Here is a 21,285-nt window from a genome sequence, read left to right on the forward strand (position 1 = left end):
ACTGACGGAAGATGGGTGCATGACCCTTTTTGTCAGCCCAAAATAGCTGCAAGCTAGTTCAGTGGTCAATCTTGCTCCCTCCATCTTGGAAGCAGGATGAAACAATATCAATTGACAAAATGGCTTGCAGCCATAGTGGAGAGATGTGTACCCCCCATGGTTAGCTCAAAATGACTGCAAGACATTTCAGCCATCAATTTCATTCCCCCTCCCTTTTCCAAGCAGAAGGGAACCAAATCAATCACTGAAAAGACTTTCAGCCATTTTTTTTCTTATATTCATATGCCACTGCTCTTGGCCTGGCCAGCTCACAGCAGCTCATAACAATTTAAAACAATACAGAGTAAAATATGCAATATTAAGAAACATAAAAACAACCTTCCAACCACCTTAAAAATCTCCCCACTGTCAACCACCTACCCAGGGTGATTTAGCTGGATATTATCAGAGAATATCAGAGGAGGGACCCAAGATGTCCTCCTTAACCTGGCCTCAACCAAAAGCCTGGCATAAGAGCTCCATCTTGCAGGCCCTGTGGAACTGCATTAGTTCTGGCAGGGGGCACAGCTCATCCAGAAGGCGGGGTCTGGGGCTGACAGCACAGCACATGTTCCTTGCTACTTTGGCTGAAAGCCATTTCAGCATGCTGTTTTGTTTCCTCACCCCCACTTCTAAGCAGGAAGAAACAAACCAGATTAGACCAGGTAATTCCAGGAGGGTTGGGTCATCTGAGTTCGGGGAGGTCAGTTTGGGAACATCCCAAACCTTGAACCAGAATTTTCTAGTCCATGCCCATACCTAATTCAGACTTTCCTATCTTTTAGTAGTACAGGAAACAAACTACAAGAAAATGAAACTAGCTAGTGGTTCATTACCACTGAAAGTTACAGAAACCCTTCATGGCTCACTGTATGCCTACAGTTCATCTCAGCCAAACACACCATCTGCAGTCACATCCATTAACTGATAAAAATTCCCTACCCATCTCATACCAGGAACATTGGCCTTGTAGGGCTTGTGTTTGGCAGGTGATTCTCAACTTGAAACAGCACAGGCCCTGGAGGACAGGTAAGGTGTGAGTCTCATTGATCTGCAGGCGTCCAGCCAGGGATGGAAGTAAAAGGCCCAACTTTTAAGTCATTAATTGCTAGAAAGTTCCTCCTTTGTCAAGGGAAGGAAAAAGAAATAACCCATTCTTTTGTGTATGCTTGGATTAATACATTCAAGGACAAAAATTAATATATGTGCTTCTCTTGGTTGAATGTTCTAGAAATCCATCTTGTGTATATATAAGACAAGGTACTTCGAGTATAGTTAGTTCACTCTTAGCTTAGTCTAGCTCACTGCACAAGCAGCCAGCCTACTGCTAGGCACCCTGGAACCTGAGAAGAGTTCCTAGAAGGGCCAAAAAAAGGTTGAGAATGGCTGGTTAAAGACTTCCAGGCTGAAACTGTCAGAGGAGTTATTAACAGGTAAATGCCACCAAGTCTTACTTGCTAACATTTTCTACATTCTGCATCTGAAACGGCTCAGCTGCCAGCCTTTAGCTTCCAGGTCTGAGAAGCTGTCAGTAGGAATGAAACTTCATGGCAGGCCAGGTAAAATCCAGAAGGCTTGCACGGTCACAGAATAGCAGCCAAGGACTAAGAGAAGTAGATAATAAAATGGAAGTTCAGTCATCTCATTTTAGTGTAAAAAATGTATCATAGAATCATAGAGTCATAGAGTTGGAAGGGGCCATACAGGCCATCTAGTCCAACCCCCTGCTCAACGCAGGATTAGCCCTAAGCATCCTAAAGCATCCAAGAAAAGTGTGTATCCAACCTTTGCTTGAAGACTTCCAGTGAGGGGGAGCTCACCACCTCCTTAGGCAGCCTATTCCACTGCTGAACTACTCTGACTGTGAAAAACTTTTTCCTGATATCTAGCCTATATCGTTGTACTTGAAGTTTAAACCCATTACTGCGTGTCCTCTCCTCTGCAGCCAGCAGAAACAGCATCCTGCCCTCCTCCAAGTGACAACCTTTCAAATACTTAAAGAGGGCTATCATGTCCCCTCTCAACCTCCTTTTCTCCAGGCTGAACATTCCCAAGTCCCTCAACCTATCTTCATAGGGCTTGGTCCCTTGTCCCCAGATCATCTTTGTCGCTCTCCTCTGTACCCTTTCAATTTTATCGACGTCCTTCTTGAAGTGAGGCCTCCAGAACTGCACACAGTACTCGAGGTGTGGTCTGACCAGTGCCATATACAATGGGACTATGACATCTTGTGATTTTGATGTGATGCCTCTGTTGATACAGCCCAAAATGGCATTTGCCTTTTTTACCGCTGCATGACACTGCCTGCTCATGTTTAGTTTACAATACACAAGTACCCCAAGGTCTCGTTCACACACAGTGCTACCTAGAAGCGTATCCCCCATCCAGTAGGCATGCTTTTCATTTTTCTGACCCAGATGCAGAACTTTACACTTATCTTTATTAAATTGCATCTTGTTCTCATTTGCCCATTTTTCCATTGTGTTCAGATCTCGTTGAACTCTGTCTCTATCTTCCGGAGTATTTGCCAGTCCTCCCAATTTGGTGTCATTTGCAAACTTGATGAGTAGTCCCTCCACATGCACATGTGAAGAGAATTGTAATGGCTCATTAACTCGTGTTCTGAATGAAAATTGTTATGGAAATGATAACTGGCACAAATTCTGACAGCATCTACAGAACATTAAACACTTCTGGCTGCCCTTAGAGCCAGTGCTGCAGACAGGTAAAGCATACAGCCCAGCACACGTGGCCTGAGCAAGTTTTATGTCCAGCAGCTCAACTACACAGTCAAAGTGCGTCCTATTCCCATTTAGTTTTTGTTCAGGTCTTCTGAAAGCCCCATTTATACAACTAAAGTAAAAAAATATGCAAGTAAGAGAGGCATTCTTGGCTTTAGACTTGGCTAGATTTCCCCTCCAGAAATGTTTTCAAATAATTACATGAAATGGTCTACAGCTAGAAGGTAAGAGACTGGGGACCATCCCGCATGCCATTAATGTAGTGTAACACCTTTTGAAGACACTACATTTTTGGCGTTTTGCATGACATCGCCCACATCCCATGTCGTGGCAGCAAACGTCTCACTACATCCACCATTTAATAGCGTTAGTTGGGGAATCTCCAACCTATGTAGAACCAGCAGGCCACCAGACAAAGAAATGTAAGAAGGCGAAGAAGCGTTATCTCTGCCTCCAATGTTCCACCCTTGCACCCACCTTCCTCCCCCTTCTCTTGGGGATGGGTTTTTTTTTTTTAAACCAACACTCTGGAGCAACAAATAGACATACAAGCATGCAGGCAAAGCCAAAAATAAATGTTTCCAAATGTCACACAAAGCATGTCTCTGAAGTTCCCCGACCCCAAAATCAAGAAAGAGATTTTTCTTAAGCTTCAAGACTCGTGATTTCAGAATGGGCGGCATCCAAAAAGCACTATGAATCTATGATTAGATGCATAGGTGTTTCAATGGAGAGAGTTTGAATTTTAAAAAATTAGCAGGCATCGTAGGCCCTTTAAAACGTTGAGAAAGGGGATTGGTTGCCTGGCTTGATTGATAGGCAGAAGTACGTTGCTCTCTTCTGCCATTTTGAGCAGGCATTTGGAGTGTAAGGAACACGAAAAGGCGGCAGACAGAAGCAAGACAGGAAGAAAGTGAGAAATGGCCAGAGGCATAATTTTTAGTGCTATGCCATTACACTGGCGTAACACAATTTTTTTTAGATGTGCAGAAACGCCCTGGGAAACAGGTTTTGACTGGTAGTAGGGTTGGGCTGTTACAAAGCTGAACAGCAAAAGGAAGAATTTGTCTTCAAAGTTCTTTTTAAAGGGTCCATAGCCATTCTACTGAGACACTGTGTTGTCTGTAAGAGCTTGGCTGTTCTGGCCCTTTCTTGCATGCCCAGAGAAATGCTGATTGCCACCTTGGGGTTGGGATGCAAAGTTCCTCCAGGCCAGATTGGCCAGGGATTCAGATTTTGTGTGTGTGTGTGGGGGGGGGGGGGAGCATCATCCAGACATGGAATTGGGATCACTGTGGCTGGGCAGGTAGTTGTGGATTTCCTGAATACTGCAGGAGTTGGACTAGATGACCTTGGAGATCCCTTCCAACTCTATGATTTTTGATTGTATGTCACAGTAATATACAATTATGGGTATGAGACACTGATGCAATTGATTCCCATGTGGTGACAGGGGGCACAAAAATATTAATTAATTAATTAATTAATTTATTTATTTATTTATTTATTTATTTATTTATTTATTTTACTTTTAGGTATCACTCCCAGCCTGCCAGCTTGTGGCAGCTAACAACATATAAAATTTTGGCCCTGGCAAGCCAGTGTGACAACAGATCATAGTAGATAATGTCAAATGCTTCTGACAGATCTAAGAGCACAAGGAGTGCTGAACCACCTCTAGCCACCTGGTGCCGAAGATCATCTATCAGAGCAACTAGCACCATCTCCACCCCATGGCCAGGATGGAAGCCAGAGTGGTATGAATCAAGGTCTAAAGTTTCATTCAAGTATGCCAAGAGCTGATCCACCATGACCCTTTGAATCACTTTATCCAAAACAGCAAATGCACGACTGGGTGGTAATTGGCCATGTTGCGAGGTCAAGCAATGGCTTCTTTAGTAGCAGGTGCACCATGGCCTCCTTAAGTCTCTCCAGAAACTCTGAGGAGAGGGAGAGATTGATGATCTCCTGAAGATGTACTCCTACTCTCCTGTCACCCAATTTGAGTAGCCAGGATGGGCAGGGATCCAGAGGGCAGATGGTCAGCCACATTGACCTCAGCAACTTGCCCACTTTGGTTATAGAAAGCCAACTCAAGCCATCAATTATATCCCCCCAAGCAGCCAAGAGGTCTACAGTTCCATTTCTGAATCAAGCATGGAGGAAAGGTCCCAGTGGAGTGACAAGATCTTATCTGTGAAGTAGCTTGCTAAAGCCTCACAACTCAAATCCAAATGACTATCAGTTTGGCCCCCTCCCTCAAGGACAACAAGTGACCAAACTACTCTAAACAACTGTGCAGGGTGAGAGCTTGCAGATGTGATGGTGGCAGCATAAAACTCATGTTTAGCTGCCTTTACCGCCATATCATACACCCTCAGTAAGTGCATGATAAGATATTCTTGTCACCTCATTGCGATTCTTTCTCCGTGCTTGCTCTAGCCATCTAACTTCCCTCTTCCTCAGCTCCTCAGAATACCAAGGAGCCACTTTGAGGCAAGGTTGCAGAGGGCATTGGAGAGCAATCTCATCAATGGTGGCTGACAGTTGGACTCGCTAGTCCTCTACCAAGTCTGCTACAGAGTCACCAGGGAACTTTGGGTCCCACAGAACACAGGAAGTCCTCTGGATCCATAAGTCTTCATGGGTGGAGATTTCTCATCAAGATATTAATATAAATACTTCCCCATTTCCCAGGTAAATGGGTCCAGCTGTAAAATTGTTTTGGTATCAAGCCCCAGGAATTTTTATATTATATTGACTACCTGGAGCTTGACTTGCCAACAGATTTTTGTGATCAATCTTTGTCAATTCCAATTAAACTGTGAAAGAATATATTTAGTAACACGTGGATGAGATTTTGCCTTGAACTGGCTACTTTAGATTAAAAAACAAGGACAACTGTGGTTGTGCCACATGTCTGGCCTCTTATACAAGAATCCAAGTTTCTCTAACAGGGTATTATTGCTTTTGTACTGAAAGTGGCTATGAATAAATTACAGGTAGTTATCAATAGCACGGGCCAAAGCAAATAAAACCATTCATTCTGGCATAGTTATAACTGTGGAAGTCTATTATCCACCTACAGATAAAATATAATTGCATCCAGCTTTGTGTTATCCTTTAGCAACAGGGACACAATGTACCCAGATAGCAGCACAACCTAGTCAAATGGAAAGAACATTAAAAATGCAATGTACTTGCTAACGATCAGATGAGTAAAAAAAAAAAGGGGGGGGTGATAAAATGTGACAGAACCTGAAAGTTTGAAGGATAAATAGGGATATCAGCTCCACCTGGGGATCCACGTGAATTATAAGCTGTCTCCAGACTAAAGACACCAGTTCTCTTGGAGATAATGGCTGCTTTGGAGGGTGGACTCCATATCATCATACTCCACCAAGGTTCCTTCCCACCCCAAATCCCACCCACTTACAGCTCCAACCCCAAAGTCTCCAAATATTTCCCAACCCAGAGCAAGCAACCCTAGTTAAGTATGACAAAGAGATGACTCTGAGTCACACCCTGCAGCAGGGACAGGAAAGTGGAGGCTCAGCACCAAATAAGATCCCCCTGAAAATATCAGTGGATTCTCATCTTCCAGCAGTTCACCTTGAAGTGAGTGGTGCCCTTGGTACCCTTATCTCTTACTTGGGTTACACCTTCCAAAGAAACCTATTGTTACAGACCATGGATCTAAAGTGAAGCATTCAAATCCTACTGAAATAACTCCGTGTAAGTGATTGTCTACGTAGCCTGGAAAGAGATAGAATGCTATTTGTAACTGGACTTTCTTTCACATTAAAATGCTATATGGCAATAAAAGGTTGAACCATAGGATTCAAGTGTCCTGTATAGGTTACTGATTTTTACCTGTGTCCCAAAGCAGTGGGGCCTGTACCTTAAAAATGTGTCTCTCTAATAAGATACATTTTGTCTAATTGTAGAATCCATTTTTGTACAACAGCATAAAGTTATCTTACTGTTACAAATGATTGTCTAAACAGTGGTCCCCAACCTTTTTATCACCGGGGACCACTCAACGCTTGACAATTTTACTGAGCCCGGTGGGGGGGTAGTTTACTCCTCTACTCTCAACCACTGCCCTAACGTTCTCTGGTCGCTATGGTAATGTTTAAACATCCCTTCAAAATAAGATACAGACACGCCACAACAATGAACATAAGGAACATTTTATTTTCATGGAAATTTTAACTCATGACAATGACAAATCAATGGGAACCCTGAGCTTTTTTCTCTGCAACGAGACAATGACACCCGAAGTGCGTTGTAAAGAGCCGGGGGGGATGAAGTACAGGGGGGGGGAGAAGGCGTCCTTTGAGGCCCACGTCCAATTAGTCGATGGACCACATGTGGTCCGCGGCCCACAGGTTGAAGATCGCTAGTCTAAAGTATACCCTAAACGTAACCCCCTCACGTCATATGCTATGCTGAGCAAGGACCATCTTCACAGGAGTTTTCACTGTAATGAAGGCAAAGGATGCCATGTATGTTACTTATAATCATTAGTGATGCATCCTAGGATCTGATTCAATAAAGAAGTTTTCTAATCAGGAAAACAAAAACTTAAATCCATTGGAGAAAGGTTTTCTCCCTTGTAGAAGGACTTGGCAGGAAAAAAGTAATCCCTTAATTAACGTGACCATCTTTCCTGCAAATGGCGGGACTGCCCCGGGTTTCCCCCAAATGCCCCGCGTCCCGGAAAGTTGCCAAATTGTCCCACACCGTCCTCTGGGCCCACGCCCATTCATTTCCCTGTGGCCACCCTTCCTTCCGGGTGTGGTGAGGGAGGCCCATGGGGAGAAAGGGAAGGAGGGCAAGCTGTGCAAGAACCCTGTGTGTGGGGTGAGAGGACACGCTGCACGCAGAGCCTCTTGCTGCCTGGCGCGGCCACCAAGCTCCGCAAGGCAGCTCAAGGGTTTCCCATATCGCCAGTCAGCGGACCCGCAGCAGACGCCCCCTCGGGGCTGCAAGGACCAAAGCGTCCGACAAGGGGACATCCCAGCTCAGGCAATGCTTCAGATTTTCAGAGCCTTCCGCTGCCCAGCGCGGCCGCCAAGGTCCCTGGACAAGGTATGGGGGGGGGGATGGAGACCGCTGCACTGCCGCCACAACATGGCGGCGAAGGCATGTCCTGCCTTTCTGGTCACTTTTTCTGGTCACTTTACCCTTAATGTTCTAAAAAGAAAATGTAAAATATTATAAACTGAAATGTATAAGATTACAAACTGAAATCAAAAAGTCAACAAATCCTTACTAGCTTACAACAATAATAAAAAGTCTAAAATATTGTGTGTTTTTTTTTAAAAAAGAAAAAGCCTTACATTTCATTTCATATTCAACGACTTTTATAAGGAATTCCTAACAGGCAGAGCACATTTTTTTTAATAACCCTACCAACCCAGCTTCCCTGGCATGTTAAACATGGCACAACTGGGTGACCCACCTAATGGCAAAGATAACCATTGTCTATGAAGCATTGATTAGTCAACCCCAGGTAGTTGTGACATCTGCATGCAAAAACTCAAAAAAAGTAGAGTTTGCTGGATGGCATCAAACTAAAGTTTTAAAACTAAGATTTTGCAGCTGGTTTGTTACAGTGTTCATTGAAACCCCTGAATCCATAAACCACATTTTATTGATGATGACCTTGTGGCCATTTGACCACTGATGTACGTTCAGGGAAGACAGTCTTCCTGGTAGAAGGAAGTAAGAAACCACAAAGCTGGCAAAGTGATATAAAGTGATATAAAAATAATATAAATTTCACGTGCAACAGCAAGTTTAACAGTATATCAACCTCCACACAGATCCATTCAGTATGACCTGAAATGCAAACTCAAGGACTTCTTGTGCATTTGCCAGATCACCTACATAAATAGCTCCAAGAAACAAGCTAAACCTGGCAGCAAACTGGGGGCTGGACATAGTTGCTTTGCGTAGGCATATTAATCACTTTCATGATAGTATTCTCTGTTCTTTGTCTGTATAATCAATCACATTTTGATTTAACACCACTCAGTTTAATGGCTTAGCACACTCAGCAACTCTCAGATGGGGTCACTGAGAAAGGGAACATGGCACAAGAGTAGGCAACACCAGGGTGACTTTAGACGGCAGCACATTAATGCTGGTTTTTCAATTGAGGGGCCCCTAACTACTGCTTGATTTAGAACCATGTCAGTTTTTGCTATAGTTGCAGCGATGTTTACACAAACCCAACCAAATCTTGGCCTACAGCAAAACTCAGTGACATAAGGCTACGTAATGTTATCTGCTTGGCACGCACAATGCAATTAGTGCCAGATGGCCAGCAAACTTGCTGTCGTCTGTAGCAATTATTAAAGCTGCCATGAACAAGAGGGGGCAGCAGCCCTCTGAAGCATAATAGGAAACAAATCAGGTAGGTGAGGTAAGAACTGAAATGACATCAACATTAGACACAAAAAGCTACTAAGCAGGTGCAAAGCTTACTAGGGATAGAATGAGCAAAGCTGGCCAAACCACAATCAATCTGCAGCCTCCCTATTTGATTAATTATTTTCACTATTGTTTCTTAAACTCTTAATCTTGCAATGGGTGTTGTACCATTAAGTCAAATGCATCGTTCCTTCCTTTAGACTGCCAGTCAAACTGAAAAGAAATGTGCTCAGAAAGTTATTTTATTTCATTACCTCATAGCTACCTTCTCAGTAGATATAGGTAATTCTATTTTACACTCAAAAATGTCCTGCAGAGGTTCCCCCCCTTTTTTTTCTTAGTGTATTTGGTTTTTGCTCCCTATTGGTTTCACTGTTTGAGATCACAACTTTTACTTTGGGGGTATGTGCTAATTTGCCATTCTACTAGATTGGTAGTGGTAACAAATGAGGTTTGACAGGTCTGCATCATAACTAGGTTTACTGCCTCAAAACATAGCCAACATCTATACTGAACTACAGAAGAAGAGGTCCAAACAACCCCAACTAAAGGCACAACAGCCTCAAGCATGGAGAACAAATTATATGGAAAATTTGATTTATAAAAATAACACTGGGAAAACATGATTTTTGTTGTTATTTCAAATGAAAAGTCTCTGTTAAAATTTGAAATAAATGAACTGAAAAAAACAGCAGAAAATGAATACACCATTTAACATGAGGGGGAAAAGAGTGTCATAATTGTGTCATATACTGGTGTCATAACTGAGGACTCACCAGGGAAAGAGTATGGTCTATTAGCCTTTTAGGTTCCCTCAGCAGATCCCCTAGCATTGGCATAATGCTGTCAAAAATGAAAAGTCCTTTTCTTCCCACTGAGAAATACTTGGGGCCCTGACACCTCATTTTTAAAGAATTGTTTGTCTTCCCTCCAAACTATGAGCAGATGACCAATCCCATGGGCATTTATGTGTTGTGTGTTGAAAGCCCCATCTGGAGCCTTCCCATTCCTATTTGTTCTCTCGGCCAACAGCACATGACTAGTAGGGCCTTAATCAGCATATTGCCTTCAGGCTCCACAAAGGTACAACTTCCTACTTGGTGAAGTCTGTGAGAAAGCTTTTGTTGCTGATAGTGAGAAATGGAGGGAGGGGGAAGTCACCAACACAATCCCCATCTACAATAGGGCTTTCTTGGGATCTAGCATCCTTTTAAGTACTATAAATCCACGCAACTCCTGGAAAATGACAAATGAGATTCAAAGTAGGGCTTGCTTGTGGCACATATATACTCTACTGACTTTATTCTTATTTTAACAAGCCTAGAGATGTGAAATTTCATTACCTTCATTTTACTTTGCATATAATCTCCTATGAGAGAGTGATTTACAAACTGCTGCACCCCATGCTAGTGTAGCACAAAACTTGGTTTTTGCAGTCTGAGAGTCAGAAAAAAAAAAGTTAAGAACATAAAAAGAGCAATACTGAATCAGGCCAAAGGCCCATCGAGTTCTGTTCACAGAATGGCCTACCAGCTTAAGAAGCCCACAGGCAGGCTGATGGCAAGAGGATCCTCCCACCCACACTCCCGAACAAAAGGTATAAAAAGGCATTCTGCTCCCAATACTGGAAGGAGTAGATCTCCATTCAAGACTAGTGGCCCCTGATGGCCCTGTCTTCCAGGAATTATTCCACTCTCTTTTTAAAGTCTTCCAAGTTTGTGGCCATCAGGGCCATCCTGCAGCAGTGAGTTTTACAATTTAATTAAAAACTAAAATCAGAAAACACCTACTTTGCAGTCAATAAAGAGAAGTTTATATTATTTGAACAGGCTTACACAGTCACAGTCATGCAAGCGGCATATTCAGATAGATAAACTTTATATCTTCAAAAATACTGAATAAATGTATTGTCATCACATGTGCAACCAATTAATTGAGAACAAAATTAGTAGCACAGAAACAAGAAAGATATATTTGAAAATTTTATATACAAGTGAGGGACCAAAAGGACTCACAGGAGGGCATTTTATCTTCTCCTCCCCCACCATTTCCTCTTTCACTTCCCAGATAGCCCCTGTAACTATCTGCCAGCTTCTTTCTTCCCTTCCCGACTACCATACATGGATGGTATGTTATCTTCAGCTTTCCCCCCTTCCCTCTTCTTAGGATCCTCTCTTTGGGAAGGCTCTGTTAATTATTGGCCTTCAGGGAACCCACAAAGACTTGCAGGGGCAGTTGCCAACTCTTCCTTCTTCACATCCTCATGGAAGCCCCCATGCCGTCACCTTTTCTTATTTCCCAATCTTTTCTTTTCTTCCTTCCCATGGTCACCCAGAGAGCTTCCATGGCAGTGTGAAGATGCAAACCTGGGCCTCACAGATCATAGTCTACGCAATAAGATCTAAGCAATACACCACAATTAGATCTAAGCAATACACCACACTGGCTATGTTGGCCACCAACACCGGAAGAATGAAGAAGAGGCAAGGAAAAAACAAACGGAGGTAGCGGAGAAAGGGAAAGAATGGAAGAGGAGGAGGAACAAACAGCTATGGAAAGTAGAGGGTGCAAATCCATACTGTAGGGGGCAACAGTGCCAAAAGGGTGAGTAAAGTAGGGAGAGGAAGAATGGGTTTCCTGCCCCACCAACTGCACAGAGCCCTCAACGCTTGTTATGGAAAAGCAAAGCCAAGGCTAATGGTGCAAAATAGGTAACATTATTTTATTACACGGTTTTTAAATACCCCCAAATTCCCAGTGTTCCATTTAAAAAGGGCTTCTTCACAGAAATATGCTATACAACAATAAGATTCCTAAGTTTATACTATTATGGTTAAAATCACACAAGTATTATATCATTCCACATTTGCAGGAATCCTTAGAATAGAGGGGGCTATCAGTAGAACAGCCAAGGCCCAGGACAGCCAGCTAGAGAGTAGCTAGGACTATCCAAGCAGCTTCTTAGTGAACCATGGATGCTTGCAAAACTTGTGATCAATAGGGGCTGCTGGGATTGTCCCCTGGCACAAGAGAAACACAGAAGAATGTTTTCCACTTCACTCTCAGATATGAGGGTGTCGATAGACACAGAGGTGAGCAGAGAAACTACAAAAAGAGGGGGAATTCCAAGTGCCAAGTGAGAATGCTGCACAGTTGAAGCTGGAGAGGGGAGGCAGACATAGAGGGGAACAAAAACATTGGGGATAGAAACAGTCAGGGAAAATAAAGTGGACAGCTTCTGAATAGGGTAGGGAAAGGAAATGTGTGGGTGGATCAGCTGGATGTGAGCAAGTATATGTTGCAGGGAAAGGAAAAAAAACAGAGCAGGATACAAAACAAACCTGTAACATTTTGTTGCAAAGTCTCAACATCTCATTGCCTAATACTGTAAACTCACCATACTTTGCCTTTTTAGAAAACCTTGATCTTAAAAATGATTTTCATTCCAAAAGATAATATATTTCATTGGATTCCCCCCCCCCCACACACACACACCTTTTACAGTTCTTCCATTGGAAAAAATTCCCACTGCCTTCCAGTCCCTCCCCCCCACACACACACACAAATGTTTCCAGGCTTTCAAGTCTCCCTTGTAGAAGCTACATTTGATACATTTCTACTTTGCTTACAGATACAATCAAATAATCTGTAAACTGCGTTCCGCAGTATAAATAAAAGGCTAAGTGGTGTGGGGGTGGGCTCAGTACGAGATAGGGGGGCCAATCCGGAGTCACGCGCAGCCAGGGGCCAAGGGGCCAATCCAATTGGGCCCTCACCAGGATAAACCAGAGTTCCATCCAGTCAGAAGGCGCAAAGCACCTCCCGACCCGCCCACCCAGGGGCAATCTGGAGACATCGCTGCTAGCCTGCTCCTGACCACCGCAGGGAGAGGAGGTCAGCAGGGCTGCCAAGGGGGATGAGAACAGAGGCTTGGACAGGCTGAGCCAGCCCTTTTAGCCCCAAGGCTGTCCTAACTGTCATGTCCAACTGCAAATTGCCTCAGAACCCTGACAGAGCTGGCAGGAGGCTGCAGAGTGCTCCCCCTCCCCCCCTTCAGGCCTGCTGCGAAGGAGCCTCTGACAGGCCCTGACTGAGGGGAGGGAGGTATTTCCAAGAAAAATGCAAGGGAGCCTCAGGCCATGGGGGTGGGCATTCCTTTTGAGGGGGGGACTTTCCCCTTCTGCCAAACAGTTAGCTGACAGGGAGGCTACAGAAAAGCCCCTTCTCACTTAAAATAATGCTGTGGCCAGCCATGCTGCTGAAGGGAAGAAACAGCCAAGCATCTCTCCGCAGATTTGAGACCTACAGCACAGGGTTATTGTGCAGGTGAAATTGGAAGCTGTTGCAGAGGTTCTTTGCCTCCTGTTTCATCTGCACAACAACCCTGGGCAGTAGGCCTCAAGTGATTCAACTCCACAACAACCTGTGTGGGAGACCTTAAATGTTTCTTCTCCTCAACCGCGTCCAAACTCCATAGGAGCCCTTTCTGCCTGGGCAGCTGATCTTTATACTCTGCAGATTAGCTGTAATTCCAGGAGCTCTCCAGGCCCCACCTGGAGGTTGGCTACCCCTGGGTTGGAGATATTCCTGGAGGTTTGGAGGAGGGCCTTAAAATCATACAATGCCTCAGAGTCCAGCCTCCAAAGTAGCCATTTTTGCCTGCAGAGCTGATCATTATAATCTAGAGATGAGCAGCGATCTAGAGAGGATGGTAGAGGCTCACAGTGGTTGGGGTGGAGTCGTTGTGGGTGTGTCCCACCTGGGCTATGGGCTTTGGCTAGCCCTTACCAGCAACTGTTTGTGTTTTGAGGTGCAGAGAGACAGACAGACCAATATCAATCCTGTGAGTCTGGAAAGTTCAGGAAGATCTAAATAAAGAATATTTACAGCCTGAAACTCTAAATAGTGAACAAGTAAATGGCTAGAGAGACAACGGAACTAAAGTGACTTTTTTCAAGCCTGGCCTGGTAAATAAAAACTCCTATGAACTGAAAGACATAAGTGGCCCAGAATTTCAAGTGTAGTTAGCTTTACAGGAAAGTAGACAGTGAGACTTTGGGGGAAACTAGGTGATTCACCTTTATTAGACAATGACTTGGCCTTGCAGATAACAACAGGGGCTCCAGTTGCCAGCAGTAGGTCTCAGGCTTCAGAAGGGCAGACATCACCGGCCAAGCAACCAAGTGGATTCTGGGGCCAAGTGCATTCCTTTTGAAGGAGTGCATGAGAGGGGGGGAGCTTTCCCTTCAGCCTAACTGCCTAGAGATGAGCTGTACTTCCAGGGGATTCTCAGACCCAACCTGGAGGCTGGCTTCTCTAAACCTCTGGGGGATACAATGCTACACAGTCACCCCTCCAAAGTAGCCATTTTTGCCTGCAGAGCTGGTCTGTATAGTCTGGAGATGAGCAGTAATTCCAGGCCCCACATGGAGGTTGGCTGTCTCTGGTCTGAACATATTCCTTGAAGTCTGAAAGTTCGGCCTCAAAAATGTGTAATGCCCCCACAGCTACCTAGCACCCTATTTCTTGACCTATTTTAGGTCAAGAAAACATTGCAGAGAGGTAAGATTGCCAGATTGGTGTAGATTCATCTTCTGGAATTCCACACTACCTAGGTACGTATAAACCTGACTAAGGTCAAGACTGCTGTACACAGAGAGACCTCCTCTTAGGGTTGCCATCTTCCAAGTGAGGCTCTCTACCCCACCACCGTCATGGAGAGTCTGCTATGGGGAGAGGAAGGGAAGGCAACTGGAAACTGCTTTGAGACACCTGAAGCCTGCTGAGTCACTGTGGCCCATTCCCAGTTCTCTCAGACCTCTCACAGCCCCACATCCCTCACAGGTTTTCTGTTATGGGGAGGCAAAGGGGAAAGGTGTTTGTAAACCACTTTGAGACTCCTTTGGGTAGTAAACAGTGTCAGGAGCAGACAAAAAACTCACAAACAAACTTCTGTAGAAAAAAAGCTTTACTTGAAAGTAGATCTGAACACTTTAACATTCGAAGTCAAGACTGTTCGATATCAGGAAAGCAAGCAGTTATCAATACAATTCTCCCGCCGAAACCCAAGCATTCCCAAGGGGAGGGAGTAACCCTCTCACCCAGATGCCAACCCAGGCTTCCTGCCAAGGTGCCAAAGTTAGCGCGGCCTTGGTCAGGCTGGCGCCTCAGACTAGCAGATAAGATGTTCACAGGGCACAGGCAACAATGTATCACAGCAGGGAGACTATGCAGTGTGAAAGTGAAGAGATCAAAAGGAGGGGGGAATCAAAGGAAAACTACAGGCATAAGCATTTTGGTTACATGGGAAAGTTAGCAAGGACACAATACATAAAGATGGAGTCTCTTAGGTTCACTAAACTCAAACATGGCAGAGAGCAGGGACTGATCCTGACAAACAGCAGTGTACAAAAATCCAGCTCTTCTTCTTCTAAGGAGCAGCTGTGAAAGAAGCATTTGGCCACATAACATTTGATCAACAGTAAAAAAAATGGAGACAGAAGAAGCAGGGTAGACACTTCTGTACTGTGACTACCCCATGTGTATTAGGGCAGGGGGACAAGAAGGGAAATGATGCTGAATGCAGAACTGGGAGGAATTGGTTGCCATGTAATTTCCCCCTAAGAAGAGTCTCCAGTCTGATTTCCCCTTCACATATCTGAAGACATGGCTCTGAAAAGCTCATCTGTAACCACTATGCTGCAATTCCCAAAGGTCAGTCCTCTCCCATACTCAATGAACATTCCACACCACAGGTTCTTGACACCCATATCTCCACACCCATGCCCTCATTTGTCACCACACCATCACAACCTCCCACACAACACACATTCAACCCAATGCCCTTACAGACTGGGCAACTCCTCCCCTTCCTCTTCCCACTGCCAAGCTCTAACGCCCATTGTATTCCTGGATACAACGGGCTTTGCCTCTAGTCAATAAATAACCTTTAATGGCATAGTGCTTACAACTACAAGACAATGTAAGTTTCCTACCTGAGCTGATATGGAGGGATCTTGGTAGCAGCCTCTGAAGATTCTATAGCTTCTATATAGAAAAGAGAAAAGAATAATTTTAGATGGCAATCAGGCTGGGAACACTGCCCAGATATAGTATATCAGGGTCGGGAGAAGATGTTCCACAATCTTGGTGCCTCCACTAGGGTTGCCAGCTCTGGGTTGGGAAAAATACTTGGAAACTTTGTGGGTGCATCAGGGAGTGGGTGTGTTTTCGGGCAGGCAGGGACCACAGTAGAGAATAGAACTATGGAATCCACCTTCCAAAGCAGCCATTTTCTCTAGGAAAACGGACTTCTTTAGCCTCAAGATAACCTGTAATTCCAGAGGATCCCCAGGTCCCACCCGTGGACCGACATGTCTCACCCTCATTGAGGAGGCCCTTCTTCTGATTGTCTCCCACTGAATCTCAGAGGGTATAAGTACAAGGAACAGGACCTTGGGAAATGATATTTTCTACATCGTTCATATGAGCATGAGCAGTTCCTTAAGAATCCTGGGTCCAGACCTTGTAAATTAAAAGGAACTCTTTGATGTAAGCCCCATACACAGAAAGACAACTCATCTGACAAACTGTCATTTTTGTTCTAAAACAAGTGCGAATACAATTGTAAATACCTAAGGTACAGAAATATCTTGCTACTATCCTGGTCGGAGTATCCTGTCATACAATCACAGTGGCTAAGCTACAAGGAGGGTTTTCAGTGCATCTTTAAAGGAAAGGTGACATTTCTAATCTGCACTACATTTATGTTTTTAGAAACATGGACAAAGTTAGTTAGTGTAGTGAATTGTCGAAGGCTTTCATGTCCAGAGTCAACTGGTTGTTGTGGTTTACAGGTGAAATGTCAGGCACTAAGACCACCAGACAATGATCACACAGCACAGAAAACTCACAACGACCAATTAGGGAAGACTAATTAAAAACAGAGCGCAAGAGTATGACTAGAGTGTAGGAGTATAGTAAGGAAATTTAAAACACAATCAAAAACTGTATAATCTTCACATAATCTGAAAACACATTAGCCCATTTGTATTGCTGATCTTGTCAAAACCAGAATAATGACCTAAGTTCATATATATTTACTATAAATTTGTAGTAAACAGTATTCACCTGCAGCTAACTTGCATTTGGAAAGCAGTCTAAACACCTTGTCCATATGTTTTTGCTTAGAGTCAACCCTCTCCACCAAATCCTACCTCAACATGCTGATGTTGCTAGGCACAAGCCAAGCTAACACTTGCGTTACTTTCCTTCCTCTTCCAATCTGTCTCCTTTTCATGGCTAAAACATGGCAACTATTTTCCACTGAAATGGGGTATGATTAAAAAACTTCACCATAATGAAATGCTGCAATCTGCAATTTTTATCTATGAAAGTATTTCCCCCTTAATTTTAAGTAGTGTTTTAAAGTGTAAATTAGAGCAAAAGCCAATCACTATTCATGGGGAAGTGCTATAATAAAAACATATCCATTAAAGTACTATAAGCACGGAGCTCACTAGACTGCTTAATTGCACTCAGCATGGGGCAGCTCTTGGTGGCTGCCCAGAGACTTCAGAAGGTGTTGCAAAATGCTATCACAGCATATCTTGATAAAATAAATATTATACCACACACACACTGGATTCTTGCAGATTTACAGACATCAGTACACTGGCTCTGAAATACACTATCTACTTGACAGCCCTGTCGCCTTTGTTAAGCTTGCTTAAAACCTTAAGTTATATTACTGGTTCTATTTGAAACAGTTGCAGGAACAATGTTGTTTCTGGTTCCCACTGAGAGCTGGCGAATTCTTCAACTCAGGTACCTATTTTTATATGAATTGGTTATGCTCATCTCCACTTGTTATGATGCCCAACTAGCTTAGACCAAGATATTTAACCTACATGGTGCCTTAGTTATTATAATTAAAAAATACAAACAGAAACTCAATTTGTGGTATAACAGTTGTTCTTCATTTATGGCAATTTTTAGCGATTCAAAAGTTCCATTTAATAATTTAAATACATTATTTATAAGTTATTACCTCTTGCTCTTCCATATGGTTGACAGCAAAACAATAAATCAAAATGCACTACCTATAACATTTTACTATCCATTTGAAGCACATAAGTTTGGGTTCATGGGACCTGCATTGCCAAAAGGTATGTGAAATAAAAGTTGCAATGACAGGAACTTGGTAAAACTGAATTGAAAAAGGTGGCTGGATCCATCCCATCCCTTACATTTTAAGCAGTTCTTAGAAGCATGTCTAAAAAGGTTTGTTTGTTTTTGAACGATCTCACAACACCAACATCTAAAAATGCTATTCATAATTTTAAAACTTTGTTTTTAAGCATGCCTTCTGATCTGGGTATTCCATTGTTTCAAGGAACACTGGATAGGACAGATATTGATTAAGTGATAAGAACTCTAAAGCAGTGGTCCCCAACCTTTTTATCACTGGGAACCAGTCAAGCTTGACAATTTTACTGAGGCCCGGGGAGGGGGTACTGCTGAGGGACGCCGCTGCCGCCACCTGAGCCCCTGCTCCACTTGCTTTCCTGCCAGCGCCCCTGACTTCCCACTGCCCTCTGGGGGGTGCTGCCAGCAGCAGCTGCGCAGTGCCATGCTGAGGGGGAACCTCAGCCATGATGGCCGCTGGAGAGCACCAAAGGTGAGCTGGCAGAGGAGCCGTGGCCTGGTACCGACTAATCCACGAACTAGTAGCGGTACCCAAACCAGGGGTTGGGGACCACTGCTCTAAAGGAACTGTTTTTATTGTTTTTCACTTAAGAGAAACTCTCTAACCAGTTTAGCATGTAGGAGAACCCTTGCTGCCATGGAAGCTCACTGGGTGACCCTGGGCCAGTGACTCAGCCTAGCCTAACTCATGGAGCTTTTCTAAAGACAAAATGGAGAAGAGGAGATTTCCAATAGCAGAGAAAAGTGAGGTACTGATATATCTAAATAAATCACAAACAAGTGAACAAGCATATGTATCAGAGTGTTAACTAGTGGAAATGTTAACTAAGTCCAGTCACAAAGCACAGGGAAACAGCACAGGGCAATCTATGCATTTAAATGGCATCAAGCATCTTAGCTTCGCTTGAAGAAAACACCTGCTAGCTTGCAGAAGGGTTTTCTTCCATTTCTGTTGACATCCCCTATTTGTGTCTCTGCAGTTAGGTGCCCCTTCAACATGCATCTTAAACGAACCCCATTTTTATTTTTTTTTCTTTGCAGAATGGAAATAGGTTTTCACAAGAGACAAGCTGATAAGGCTTTCTACCCAGCAACACTAAAACCACAAGTTAGCTGCCCTCATTATGTCATTAGAAGGCCTTTAAAAATTCATTACCTACAAATTCACTCTTTTTGTATTAACCGCCTGTCTCACTCTCCATCAGTTCACCCAAACACCACAGCAGGGTGCCAAATCCTGACCCTAACCTTGGCTGTATTTACCAATATGGAAAAAAAACAATTATTAAAATATGACTTCATAACTTCATCCTACACATGGAAGAGCAAAAGTGGCACCCCCTCCTAGGAAAGCACTGGCAGAGTGCAAGGGACAGGTTTTTCGCGGGGGGGGGGGGGGAGGTGGGAAGCTTCGCCATCCTCGAAGCAGCTTGCCAGACAGGACTGCTCCCTTGGCTGACCTTCGGCGAGAGGCCAGCACGGACTGAACGCCAGCGAGGAGCCCGAAAACCAAGACTCGAAGGCGACCCAGACGAGAGACCCGCAAGGTGCCTGGAAACAAGCCCGCCGCTTCTGCCCCCTTCCCTTCCCTTGCCCGGCTTGGCCTTGAAAGGGGAGCGAACCTCTCCTCTGACTCGGTCTCGGGGGGGGGGGGGGAGGCGCATGCATTTGGGGAAGGGGGCTGCCGTCTGGCGCCCGAGCACGGTGCACAAGGGCGGGGAGAGGAAGGTGCCCCCGCCACCTGCCCTTTTCCTTACCGGTGGCCCAGGTGCAGCTCTCCTTGATGGCCTTGTACTTGTTCCCCGACGCTTCCTTCTGCAGCTTCCTGAGGGTTTCTTCCATCTTGCCTTCGTGCGGGGGGCCGAGATGGCCAAGGAAAGGGGCGGTGCGGGGGGCGCGAGTGCGGCCAGTGGGGTGGCGAGTGGCCCCGCCGCCCTCTACGCCGGGACTGTGCGCAGCATCGCGCCTCCGGCAGCCCGCTCTTGCCGCGGCTGATGAATCATGCTAAGCTCCGCGACGAGGCCACGTCACTCGCGGCGGCAGCGGTGGCGGCGGCTGCTGCTGCTGCTTCTCGCGCCGCCTCCCGCCAGTCCTCGGCTCCGGCTCCTGCGGCGGCTGGGCGGCCTCAGACTACCGACCCAGCTCCGCCCGCCGGAGGGAGGGAGGGACGAGGACGACGGCCCGGCTGCTTGCCCCTGGCTGGCGGGAGCAGGATCGCTTGCCCCGGGAGGCAGGGTCTGAGGAGCCGGAATGGATTCCGGAAGGTCAAGCCTGCACAGCTGACCTGCGCTCTGTACAAGGGCCCACCAGAGGAGGAGGAACAGGGGCCCCGGAATAAGCCCCGGGCTCCTCGGACTCTCGAGAAAGGACTTTGAGTCATAATCCCCCTTCTCCAGAAATGGTGGTTTGTTAGGGTTACAAACTGATACGGATTTGCTCTTAAAGTTCGGGATGGCTCGAGGTTCAATATCTAGGGTTGCCAGTCCCCACGTGGGACTTGGGGATCTGCTGGAATTGCAGACTACAGACATCCCTTCTCCTGGCAAGAAAGGATGTTTTGAAGGGCATTGTGACCGGCTGAAATCCCTCTCCTCTTCAGGCTCCATCCCCACATCTCTCCAGGAGTTTCTCAGCTCCCACAGACTGAGGAAGAATGCTTGCACTCGAAAGCTCACACCTTGCATAAATCTTTGTTGGTCTTAAAGGTGCTACTGGACTCTGATTTTATTGTGCTGCTTCAGACCAACATGGCTACTCATTTGAAATTGGTTATTGAACCACCCTCTGTCTAGTGGCCTGCCTCCTGCAACTAAAAGAGGGTTGGAAAGACTTTTGCAGATATGGCTGAGGGACTGTG

General features: G+C 45.0%; 1 protein-coding gene across 4 annotated transcripts in view; it reads right to left on the reverse strand.

Moving 5' to 3' along the window:
• ARFGEF3 (ARFGEF family member 3) overlaps window positions 1-20,644 on the reverse strand; it is a 128,484-nt gene extending 107,840 nt beyond the window's left edge. For 2 of the 4 annotated variants that reach the window (XM_077351550.1, XM_077351540.1), the window contains exons 1-2: window positions 20,186-20,641; window positions 16,217-16,268 (exon numbers count right to left, since the gene is read on the reverse strand). In XM_077351550.1, coding sequence (XP_077207665.1) covers window positions 16,217-16,268; window positions 20,186-20,270 — 137 coding nt within the window. In that variant the 5' untranslated portion in view covers window positions 20,271-20,641. Of the gene's footprint in view, window positions 1-16,216; window positions 16,269-20,185 lie in introns of all 4 variants that reach the window. The other 2 variants (XM_077351568.1, XM_077351560.1) reach the window with 2 other exon arrangements.
• Window positions 20,645-21,285: the final 641 nt, after the last annotated feature.

The sequence above is a fragment of the Paroedura picta genome, chromosome 1 (genome assembly GCF_049243985.1).
Source record: "Paroedura picta isolate Pp20150507F chromosome 1, Ppicta_v3.0, whole genome shotgun sequence".
Taxonomy (NCBI): Eukaryota; Metazoa; Chordata; class Lepidosauria; order Squamata; family Gekkonidae; genus Paroedura; species Paroedura picta.